Raw genomic sequence first — 13,245 nt, 5'->3', positions numbered from 1 at the left:
AAAGTTTTTTTCTTTAAAAAAGCACCAAAAAAACATGCTGCCACTCTGTCTCTCCCCCCCCCCCCGAGATATGCTGCCACTGCCCCCCCCCAAGATATGCTGCCACTGTCCTCCTCCCCCCTCGAGATATGCTGCCACTATCCTCCTCCCCACCCCCCCGAGATATGCTGCCACTCTACCCCTCCCGATTTACCAGAGGAGACTCCCGGGTGTCTTGTGGGGCCGGCCAGGGACATCTATGCAATACGCGTATACAACTTCCGGTGCCGGCACTCAGCTGATGTGCCAGCACCGGAAGTTGTATACGCGCATTGCGTAGATGTCCCCCGCCGGCCCCGCAAGACACCCGGGAGTCTCCTCTGGTAAGTCTTGGGGGCAGAGGTAAAACGCATCGTGCGGACGGTCACCGGCTGCGGCGATGCGGGTAAACAACCTCCGCAGCCGGTGACCAACCGCACGATGCGCTTAGACAACCTCCCTTGCCCCCCCGTGGAAAGTGCTGGCAGGGGAGGCTGTCTAAGCGTATCGGGGAGTAGGATGCAGGTCCCCTGCACCGCTGCGGGGGATCTGTATCCTAACCCTGCCCGGCGCCACTTAAAGTGGGGGGAAAAAGTGCGGCCTATATTCGAGCCAATACGGTATATGGAACATTGAAAGTTGCCAAACAAATTGGTGTAAATATAGCTGGTCACATCATAGTTTAAGCAGATGTGTACATTTATCTTGTACTGACTTAGCAAGTTATAGTATATACTGTATATCACCTGGTTGTTTTTTTTTTACAAATACATTATATGACCAAACAGATGTGAGTACCCCTATTATTCATTGAGTTATGGTGTTTTAGCCACATCCATTGCTATCAGGTGTATAAAACCCAAGAACAGAGGAATGCCATCTCCATAGACAAACATTTGCAGTTATACCGAAGAGCTCAGTAACTTGTGGCACTGTCATAGGATGCAAACTTTGCCTCCTTTGAGTAAGTTTGTGAAATTTCTGCCCACTGTAATATAATTGTGAGGAGGAAGCATTTAGGAGCCACAACAGTTCAGCCACAATGGGGTAGACCACACTCAAAGAGAGCAGAGCTTCTGAGTGCTGAAACAAACTTACAAATCGACTGTTCTCTATAGCATCACTCACTACAGAGTTCCTTAGTGCCTATGACAACAACATCAAGCATTATGCGTCAGGAGCTTCAACAAATCAAAGATCACTATGCACAATGCCAAGCGTCAGCTGGAGTGGCGTAAAGCACCACTTTACCACATGGAAACATGTTCGCTGGAATGATGAATCTTGAAGTATGATGGATGAATCTGGGTTTGGCGGATGCCAGAAGGCCTCCTATTGGAATGCACAGTGCCTACTGTAAAGTCTGGTGGAGGAGGAATAATGGTCTGTTTTTCAGGGATGGGTTAACCCCTTAGTTCCAGTGATTTTAATGCTACAACATACTTCAAACTTGTTGTAGCAGTTTGGGGAAAGTCCATTCCTGTTGCAGCAAGATTGTGCACAAAGCAAGGTCAATTAAGATATGGTTTTATAAGTTTGGGGTGGAGGAAGTCAGGCAGAGTGCACGGAGCCCTGACCTTAACCCCATTAAACAACTTTGGGTTGAATTGGAATGTCGATTCTGGCCCAACATCTGTGCCTGACCTCAAATGCTCTTTGGCTGAATGGTAACACGCCAAAATCTCATGGGTTTCTAGAATAGCAGATGCTGTTATAGCCACAAATGTGTTTTGAAGTGTGGTGTCCAACAAGCTCATATAGGTGTGATGGTCACGTTGAACAATATCCATTGGGTTAACTTTTAAACAAAGTAGCTACGATTACACTCATAAGAGCAGCACAAGCTATTGGTACTTCCAAGATATGAATGTGCGTATGCTAAAAAGCTGTGATAGTTTCCATTAATGTCATTTTTCATGATAGACACTCATACTGTCCAAAACCAGAGCAAAGAGAAGGAAATGAAAAGAAATACTGGTCACAACATTGGATAGTTTTATTGGAAAAACAACGCTCAGACAGTTGACATTCATCTACACATTAAGACATGTTCTTTTTAATGGGTTCTGGGAATGGATGTTCCAGTACAAGGAGGTGTTCTAAAAATGTAATTATTTGTGTTCTGTCAGAGTAACAAGGCTCAGCAATGTCCAATGAGAACTTATTGCATTGATGTGAGCAAATTAATACAATAGCTTTTTTTATTTCTTCCGAGGAAGACAAACACACATACAACTGAAAATAATAAAAATAGAAATGGTGGAATTTTCAGCTTTATTTACAGGGAGGCTCTTTGCCACATGGCTATCCCACTTTTTGGAATAAAGTATATTTAAATGGAGCACTGAATATGTATTTTATTATTGTAGGAAATTTAGGCAGGATATTAAAAAAAAATGTAAAAAAAAAAACCAAAAAAAAACTCCTTGCAATAAATTAATAGCTCATTGTGGTTTTATAATTCTCTGGAAATGGTATAGAGATATGTCCTGAACCCGTAACAAGAGGTAGTATACCGGCATTCGGCACTACATTCCAAGATAGAGTCAATGTGATATTCCGATTACCCCTGTAAAATAAACAAAAAAGGTAAGAGTTAGTATTTACCCAAAAAAACTGTCCTCAACTTTAACGTTTTATTTCAGTCTTCCATTTCAAAAAATGCTCCCAGTAACCGAGAAGGTAATTTTGTATTATATTAAACCACAAGGAATGTGTGGCATCAATGAAAAAAAGACTGACTCTACAATTTTATGCTTTGAATCATGATATTGTGTCCCCACATTTCATTAAAGCAGTCGGTACAAACATCAGCACCCACAGACACAGTGACTTTCAAAAGTATTCAGAGCGCATTCTCTTTTTTACAAATGCTAAATGAAAATGTTGGTCTTTATATTTGAAAGTCAAGACACCCCTTCTCTTAACTCTAATGGCTACAGGGAAAAATATATGCCACAGTATGTAAATGAAGCTGTGATTTCCCAAGTAGTAAGAAAATAACCGACAATCATTTTAACATAAGGAAATTAACGTGTCTTTATGTATTAGAATATCTTGAGTTGAACTATACACACTAAATAAATATTTAATGCATTTATCTTCTTGATATGATATATGCATTTACTTGATTATCAACTATTAAACGTGGCATTAAATGTGAAAGGCAAGGTTAATAGTTCAATTTGGATCATGTTGTAGGAGAATAGCATTTCTTTGTTTGTTCTGTTATTAGTTCCCTATAGACTGTGGTGTAGCCTTCCAATAGCAGTATACAGTTAGGTAATAGTATCACTGGGTATGGACCATGTAGTCTACACGTGGGTCCATTTCACAGCTGATATTTTGGGTAAGCTAGACATTACAACCAGCTATTAGTTTCTCTTACCTAGTCAGCTAGACATTTAGGAGTATTTAGAAACCAGCTCATTACAGAATAACAACCTTAGCAGTTTCACTTGGTTATAGTTAGCATATAATAAAAGTTAAAGGTTATAAATGATTGGGTTTTAAATCTAACAGAACCAGGTTAGGTTCTTAGTCCAACTAAAAAACAAAGAACACTGTAGCTGAAACGGTATCTATCATGCCATAGTAGAGGCAGACACATTTGTCTTACCTAGCAAGTAAGAAAAAGGAACCTACAGCATGTGTACAGCATGTGTACCACCTATACAATATCCAACAATATCCAACCGTGTACACATTAAGATGGATTATGAAACACTTGCAAAATTTCAGCACATGACTGAACTTAGTCTCTAGAAGAGACAAATGCAGCAGCATCATTGATATTTTGATGTCGAAACTGTATTAAATATTATAGGCATGCCAATAGTTTAAATTTGGGATTCGCTAAACCATGTCCAACCCAAATTGGGGTGATGGCTTTTAACTGACAGATTACTCAGCATACTGAAAATGTAAGGGTCACAAACTGCTGTCTTAAAACTAATACTACTAATACTAAATCTGGTAATGCAAGGGTTATATTCCCCACCTGTTTTAACATGTGGGCAAAAAAACATTTCCTCCTATTAAAACATCACTAGAACCCATTGACAAATATACCCTTAAGGTGGACAAAAAGGCAAACATTTTGGAATTTAAGTAGTAATACATTCAGGAGATGAGTGATACGAAACACTGATAATTCAAGTTTGGCTTTGAAGGCATTTTTTACATTTGGATCTCTTGCAGAACCCTCCTCTCTATCACCACAAATCAATCATATTACAAGCTGGTGCCAAAAGCTAAACAGACATCGTTTTAGGGTTGTTGTTTTTTGTCAGGTTTCAACTTATACATTTTATCTCTTGCACTTATTCAAAAAGACCCCATTCTTATAAAAAAAACTGTATATATTTTCCAGATGCTTACTTAAGACCATTTCCATCGTCAAAGAAAAAATACTTCGATTTCATGTCTTTTAAGGACAATTTTGGATTATCTCCTCGGAGGATGATCTTGTCCCAGAGAACAACCTGGTTTAACACCTGAAATGAAATCAGAATGTGTTAGTTCTCTTTAATTGGATTTCTAGCTCTTAGATACTATACAGCCATGTCCCCACAGAAGTTCAACAGTCTAAGAAACATTAACTTCAAGAAATGAAACTATCCAAAGCGTATAACAATAAATGATTCAGTCTATAGTTCAAGTGTTTAAGGTCACTTGATACCAGCTACAGCACCTTTCATTGGGGGTCTGTTTCAGTGGATTTGATATACTTATGTTATATTTTATAATTTAATGAAATATTAGAATTAAGAAAGGATAACAACTTTTTGGAATAAACCCATTATAGCGAAAAATTAAATATGACAATATTTAATCATTCATGACTGTTGCTATAGTGTGTGGCACAATGTCGGCGGTTAATGGTACGGAGCCTTAACACACCATACAGTACACATTCACAATTGTAATCCCAAGCTAAAACACTAGTTGAATATACTTACATTGCTTTTAGTTGAATATTCAGCGGATAAGTAAATGAAAAGCTGCTTAACGTTCCAATCAAATATGGGCTGCAGATGTATACCAGTTAAGGAAAGAAAAAAATCTTTACAGTTAAAGCAATGTACGTATGTGGCCAAACTTGTACAACCAAAATGTCACATGTTTCTGGTTGCTCGATAGTACAAGGAGAGACTGTCCCAGTTCTATATTACTTTTAAAGGTGTCCAGCTCAGTTGGTAGGATGGCACCTTTAAAGGAACAGTCTGCAAGAATAGTTGGCCCCGCACCTTTCAGTGAAATAGCACAGATGGGTTGTTGCCAAGTTTACTCCCGCAAAATAAGCAGAATACATATGGAACATCTTCCAGATACTTACACACACAGGCACATCTTACATTGAAATAAAGTATAAAAATAAAATAGTACATAAATAGTGCGTCTAATGTGCATTGGATTATGTGAGTGCAACCAGTTTTATTTTATACACATTGGGAAGGAAGTACTACACCATTGGTTTCTGTCTCTATTTGCCTTTCCATCCAGACACGAAAAGAAACTATGAAACGCCCGAACACTTCAGCACTATTGTGAGTGCAACAAACACCATACAATTATCTATTGGTTGTGACGATCTACACCAGGGGCGTCCAACATTAGGCCCGCGAGCCAAATGCGGCCTGCGGAACCTCGAGGCGCGGCCCGCGTGAGATCGGCAGCCAGGATCACAAGAGCCCTGCTGCTTACTTGTGGGAGGGTCCATTCTCTGCTCCAGTCCTGCCTCCTCTGTGGGGAGAACGAGGGAGGCCACGCCCCCTGCTGAAGTCTGTGAGCGGCATCGAGAGCTGTAGAGCAGGTAAGGGGGTGGGGGAGGTTGTGTGAATGAGTATGTCTCAGGGAATGAATCTGTGAATGAATGAATTTGTGTGTGTGATAGCATGGATGTGTAAGTGCTGGAACCTAGGCATGATGGGACTGTAATTGCTGTTAGCAATCACACTCCTATCATGCCAAGTCAACCAGTACATGCTGAAACCTTGCTAGCTGCCCCCCTTGTGTATTGATGCTGCCAGCAGTATGGGGTCTGCACTCACAGCCACCCTGTACCAGCATGTATTGGCTGACTTGGGATGATAGGAGTGTGATTGCTAACAGCAATCACAGTCCCATCATGCCTAGGTTCCAGCATTCACTGGTTGCCTGGGTATAAAAAGAGTGTGTTTGCTGTTAGCAATCACACTCATATCATGCCAAGTCAGCCAGTACATGCTGAAACCTGGCTAGCTGCCTCCCTTGTGTATTGATGCTGCCAGCAGTAAGGGGTCTGCACTTACAGCCACCCTGTACCAGCATATACTGGCTGACTTGGGATGATAGGAGTGTGATTGCTAACAGCTAACAGCAATCTTCTAACAGCAATCACAGTCCCATCATGCCTAGGTTCCAGCATTCACTGGTTGCCTGGGTATAAAAATGATTTTTTTTGTCCAATTGTAGTGTATTACTTTTAATAAAAGCGTGGTTACACACTGAAATTGGACAAAAAATACAATGCCCAGCCAACCAGTACATGCTGGAATCTGGGTATGCCTGAGATTGCTGTTAACAATCATAATATATAATTTTTTGTACAATTTTGGTGTGCAACTTACTTTTATTAAAAGTGTGTGTGGGGGGGGTCACTTTCAGTTTCGGCTAAGTGAACCCTGAATTTTCGGTTTTGGTCCAGAATTTTCATTTTAGTGCATCGCTAAAATAAATAGAACTATTTTATTTCTACTTATCCAGAATCCTGAATTTGTAGGCCCAGAAATCCTAGAAATCAGTGAGAGGAAAAGTAAAGGTTTTGTGTCATTTACTTTATTTTAATCTGCATATTTTATTAAAGGCCATATTTTCTCTCTGAAAAATGAGTGCGACCCGCGCATGTATACAATTCTGATGAAGTGGCCCACTGCAGAAAAAACTTGGACACCCCTGATCTACACTATTATTGTTGTATTTTTTCCCCTTTTATCTTACATGAGCGCCCCTAAGTGGAACATCTTAAATTGAGCAAGCATAACAAAGGCATTGGTTAAAAACAAATCAATTAATTGCTAGAAGGAATTCACCCCATTGCTGTATATATGTCAGTAGATTCTGAAATCTGACTCCTCGTCTGTAGAGGTCCTCAAACCTTCCAAGACCTTCATATTTTTTAATTGAGTCTATTGACAATGTAAGTAATGTCATTAAATCACAAATCTATAAGCTCTTACAGGGTAATGACCTCCTTTCCTATTATACTCCGTTAACAATATCTATGGTACTTGTTATATAATCGTATTTAGTATATATACTATTTATCATACCGTAAACTATAAAGTGCTTCATAAACAAAAAATGACATTTGTATGCCTCCTGCCAACAAACAATAGAGCCTTCTATCAGGGTTGTGCTGGTTTCTGGTTACAAATACATTTTTAATGCACGGTTTTTGCATGAAAATGTTCAGTGAATTAATTTCGTCCGTCAAGAGCATGATCTGGGATGAACAATGAATAGAAAGGAGCTATCACCGCTCAGACAGGCTACGGTGTCAATATCATCAAGTGGAGAGGTTTATCCCTCCTGCATAGTGCGTTCTAAAGAGACCGTACAAAGTCTCAAGGATAGGAAATTGGCAGCTACTCAGGCGCTTGGTGTAAAGTAAACCTGCATTATATAATTTGTTTTACTAACATTATTTTTTTTGGCATTGACATTTTGTAGCAAACAACCTTGGGATTTCATGTTTACAGAACGCACTAGCAGCGGGATTAGATTTATCAGCACTTAAATGTGGAAAAACGCATACAACAGAGATCAGTTTCATTCACAAAAAGGATATCAGCATTTATATCGAACGTGAGGAATCCAAGATCACTCCTTTCTCTGGGTCCAGTGAAATCTTCCACGTTCTCTCTGAAAGATACGTTTACAGAACATTAGAACACAGATTAATATTTTCTATTAAGGAGCAAAGTGAATGTATCCCCAACAACATGTAGCCTTTTACACAAACATTACTTCTAATATACTAAGTACCACATAGAGCAGCAGAATTACCAGCAATGTTTATTATATACACATAATCTATGTAGGGTTTTTCCTTGTATATATAATAAGACAAAAGGTGTAATATATGCATTTGACAAAGACATTACTGTGCTGGGAACTTTCTGAACAGTTACTTTTAGTGGTCAAATGAAACTGTTTTACATATTCTAGCTAAAATCAGCTAAAATATACCATTATGTATAACAGATTCCACAGAACTATACAATTAAACACAAAATAACATTTCTACTGACAGCTAGAGCTTATATAGAAACATAAAATTGTCTCATCTTAGAAACAGGACGGTCGTATCCCTATCCCATCCGTGTTTAAATTCCCTTAATGATTACGACTATCTGCATGGACAGATGGGTCGGTTTCTACTTTATTCTAAAAAGAATGCCATTGCGAAAAATTCATGGTCTTACGGAAAAAAAGTTGTGTTTCATAAAATTGTCCTGCATGCAGTAGGGAGAGAATAGATCTGAGCTCATTACAGCTGTTTAAATACGTCGCCATCGTATCGTGTTAAGATCTGACACGATACGAGCTGTTGGCCTTGAGCTCGCAGAGCAAACGCTGCTGGTGGAGTAACCGTAATATTCGTGCAAATCTGTTGTGTTACCTTCGCGCTGGCCACTGGGAAACCGAATGCCGCCATCATTAAAGGGATTACAGCTGTAGGTAACACATTTTAATATTAGATTTCCTTCTTTCATACTTTGGGAACACTTATGTATAGTATGTTCTTAGAATTTGTGGGACTCCTGATGAATCGTTATTTAGAATTCCATCTTTTGGGATTGTTCATAAATGACAGTTTTTCCAGCTGGTTAAAACATCTACATTTGTACATTAAACATTGATATATTTTGCTCTTTAAGCAGAAGGACCTTGTGGACCTGTTTTTATTAATTACTTTTGCGGACGTATAGCGTGTTAAATGATTCTATTATGGTACATTTTATGGTCTACCATTTGGTTTGCTAAAAAATGTATAGCACGTGGTTTCATCTTCATGCAAAAACGCAAATTAGAAAGAGACAATACAAGAAAGAGACAAGAGCCGAGTGCCCGGTGCAACTTCCTTACTCTATCACACACATCGCATCGTGTGCCAGCAGCCACAATACATTCGTGCCGCAGCAGCTTACCGGGCAGCTGCCATAAAATCTTCCTGCTTATAGAAGCCAAATCTGCGTCCTCTCTGCTTAAAATTGCAGCTTTTCACGCAGCGACAGATAGACTCATACATGTTGCGTGCGTGTGTATGGAGTATATATATATATATATATATATATATATATACATACATACACACACACACATATACATACACACCCACACACTGTGTTTTGAGTTTGTTCACTAATAGCAGAGTTGGTAGAAGAGTCTGCATTTGCCCCTTTCCCCAAACCCCCAGCAGGATGTCATGCAGGAGATGCATTCGTCATGCAAAACCCTGGGGTTATAAGAAGCAGCCTATGTCACAGCATCTGCCAATCAATGCATTAGCATTTTCTTCTCTCAAACACCCAAATGCTGCTATTACCGGCACTCAGTCCCCGAATATATTGTGCAGGAGCTCCAATGCTCTTCTGTACCTAAAGTCTACCGGATAGTCCAAGCACAAGGTGATCAATAAAGCACAGGGAAACTGACTGCCGGTGCACCAATTGCTCTGCAGGAAGCGGCTTGCGGATACTCACAACATCACCCTGGACACGTAGATGTTGACGGGCACGACTCTGTCCTTGAATGCGGTGGTGATGAAACAACCGAAGGTGAGTGCGGCCATAACACTCAGAGAAAATGCAAAGAGGGAGTTAGCCCGGGACAAAGCTGTGTTCATGGCGAGGACGGATATGGGGAGCCTACGGTATATAATCAGAGAAAGGCAGCGCGAGCTGACAGAAAGACAGTCGTGTGAACGAGGGCTCTTTGGTCAGAAAGGTGGCGCTAAACGGACATTTGTAAGAACGGATAGCTGTGTGAGGACTGAAAGTGTCAGACAGGAAGTTGCTGCTAGCGCTGAGCTGTCTGTCAGCTAAGGCAGCGGGTTGCATAGCGCAACTTCCGGGTAACGTAACAGGAAGTTTATAAGACAGGAAGTGCGTGATGTTAGCCGTATAGCGTTTTGATGCCTTATTTGTTACTGGCAAATACCAGTATTTCGGAAGTTGGTGGGTGAAGAGGTATAACATCGCGTTGTTTTAGTAAACCTGAGCTGTAAAGACTCGCGACACCGTAACCAGTGATTCCAAGGATATTATTTATTTCTGTAATCAGAGCGTTGCCCATCACTTTCGTGAAAACCCATCGCCAGACTAACTTTACACGACACGTGAATATCAATGAGTTCTCTTCAACACGGTGTTTCTATTGTTTTTGTGTACATTTTGTGTGTTTGTGTTTTAGCTCCCCAAATGGGATGTACTAAGAGGAATGCATGTAAGCAGATCCCCTAAAATACGTTATATTAATCTTTGTTGCAAATTCAACCTGGTAGCAGGCTTTAAAAGTAAGAAGGGTTAAAACTGTTTTATACTGATTTGCTCTGTTAATTACATTACATTTGTTTAGAGAGCCAGCACATTCCGAAGCCCTGTTAACAATAAGAGGCGGTAAAGTAATTCAAAATCACACACAACAACAAACTGGTAGAAAAAGGGAAAAAACTAAATATATATAAATAAGATGACAAAATGCCAGAGTATTGCACTATGCAATGATACCATTTTATTGGATTAACATAATACAAAAAAAAGACAAGCTTTCAAAAGTGTTCCTCTCTCCCTCAGGTATCGCCTCAGACCTAAGAAAGAGATGAAAACTCTCGAAAGCTTTTCTTTTTAGCTTCCGAATTAGTGCAGAGACAGAGCGGCAGGCTCTCACGCTGCCTGGTTGTTGTGAGCAGAGCTTTAGTTGGCTCCTTTTATGCCCGAGTCAAGAATGGATTATTGTGCCTCAGGTTTTTTGTTACAGAGATTTTACTGACACTGCCATTACACACACCTGCCCATAAACACACATATACACATACACTGCCCTTACAAATACCTGCCCATAAACCCACATACACTGCCCTTACACGCTGCCTTTAAACACACCTGCCCACAAATAAATAAGACGTCATATCCCGTCGCTCGGCATCAATTGCCAGCGCGTAGTGATTAGGAAGCACGGAAGTCAAGGTGGGGCTGAGCAGGCCCAGGGGAGGCGGCCCCTCCGCTCGCCCCTCCCTTATAGATACACTGTTTTAGGGGCTTCATGGTGAAACACTTTGCTGGCAGCAATGTGATTCACCACGGGGCCCCCAGCACTCGGGGCCCTTGGACAACTGCCCAGTGTGCCTTACGTTTAGATGGCAGTGGGCCATTTGGTCCTGCAGCTGGAGGGGGTTCCAAATCCGGTGGGGTGGGGTGGGGTGGGGCAATTGCTGATGATTCAATTTGGCTGAATTAGGATACTGGCTGTTAATTGGCGTTATACTGTGAATTCCGATAGATCACAACAGAAGGGAATAGGAAAGCCCTGTAAATATAAACCCTGACACATATCACAGTAAATCCATTAGTGGAAACCTGAATTATAAGCTTTTATAATATATTTTGACGATAATTACACTGTTCGCGTAAGTTTCTCAGGAGAATTAGAAGGAATGAGTATTTCTTTCTCTCATGCCTCTCAACAGTTACAATTTATTCAATTTGATTTCTAAACAAATGTCCTCATGTTTCTTGGGTCCCAAAGGATGGCCCTTCCTAACTTGGTTAATGTGCATATATATACTGGTATACGTATATATATATATATATATATATATATATATATATATATATATATCTCCCAAAAGTGAGTACACCCCTTACAGTTTTGTAAATATTATATTATATCTTTTCATGTGACAACACTGAAGAAATGACACTCTGCTACAATGTAAAGTAGTGAGTATACGCATGTATAACAGTGTAAATTAGCTGTCCCCTCAAAATAACTCAACACACAGCCATTAATGTCTAAAACCTTGGCAGTGGAAATGTCCCCAAAGTGTCAATATTTTGTGTGGCCGCCATTATTTTCCAGCGCTGCCTTAACCCTCTTGGGCATGGAGTTCACCAGAGCTGGTGGATGTTAGAGACCTTGTGCTCCCCCACCTTCCGTTTGAGGAAGCCCCACAGATGCATAGATATATACACACATGCATACATATATGTCATAATCTAGTAAACTAAAATGTTACAGAAAGTCTTAAGAAAAAGTTTTAAAAAATATGAAATATATGAGAAATGTGAAAAACATGAATTGCGTGTAAGTAAAACATTCTCTGTTGCACAACACAAGATCAGATTTTTTATTGTTATTATAACTGTCCATGGCACAATGCAATTAATTGAACTCAGTAGATATATGCATCTTTTTCAACATGTCAGCCCAGAGCCGGCCTTAGGTGTTCTGGCGCCCTGTGCGAACTACTCCTCTAGTGCCCCCCCCTCACTACCCCCCGCCCCTTCAAGCTACCCCCCCTCTGCCCCTTCAAACTACCCCCCCTCTGCCCCTTCAAACTACCCCCCCTCTGCCCCTTCAAACTACCCCCCCTCTGTCCCTTCAAACTACCCCCCCTCTGTCCCTTCAAACTACCCCCCCTGCCCCTTCAAACTACCCCCCCTCTGCCCCTTCCAACTACCCCCCCCTCTGTCCCTTCAAACTACCCCCCCTCTGTCCCTTCAAACTACCCCCCCTGCCCCTTCAAACTAGCCCCTCTCTGCCCCTTCAAACTACCCCCCCTCTGCCCCTTCAAACTACCCCCCTCTGCCCCTTCAAACTACCCCCCTCTCCCCCTTCAAACTACTCCCCCTTCAAACTACCCCCCCTCTCCCTACTTCTCCTTATCCTAACTTACCTTGAGGAGTCCTGCCGGCATCTCATGCTGAGCGCCGGAATAGTCTGGCGCTCAACATGAGATGCCGGCACCGCGACGGAGTCACGGAGAGTAAGGGGCGTCGAACGGTTGCTGAGAACTTCACGAGCAACCGCTCGGCGCCCCTGCCCGGGTCATAAATGAAAACATTGGGGGTTTTTTGTTTTAACTTTATTTAACATCCTCCATGTTAAATAAAGTTAAAAAAAACTTTATTTAACATGGAGGATTTTAAATAAAGTTAAAAAAACAACAAAAAAACCCCC

General features: G+C 40.9%; 1 protein-coding gene across 1 annotated transcript; it reads right to left on the bottom strand.

Annotated features, from left to right (window-relative positions):
* Positions 1-2,454: 2,454 nt before the first annotated feature.
* On the bottom strand, positions 2,455-9,910 carry LOC149285547 (signal peptidase complex subunit 3-like). The gene is made up of 5 exons (XM_089495213.1): positions 9,768-9,910; positions 7,850-7,923; positions 4,980-5,056; positions 4,399-4,514; positions 2,455-2,587 (listed from the first exon to the last, which is right to left on the bottom strand). The coding sequence occupies exons 1-5, from the start codon at positions 9,908-9,910 to the stop codon at positions 2,455-2,457; spliced, it is 543 nt and encodes a 180-aa protein (XP_089351339.1).
* Positions 9,911-13,245: the final 3,335 nt, after the last annotated feature.

This window comes from Sceloporus occidentalis, unplaced genomic scaffold, assembly GCF_023333645.1.
Source record: "Sceloporus occidentalis isolate IW3139 unplaced genomic scaffold, rSceOcc1.0.p SCAF_77, whole genome shotgun sequence".
NCBI classification, from domain to species: domain Eukaryota; kingdom Metazoa; phylum Chordata; class Lepidosauria; order Squamata; family Phrynosomatidae; genus Sceloporus; species Sceloporus occidentalis.
This window is presented reverse-complemented; position numbering and strand designations above follow the sequence as displayed.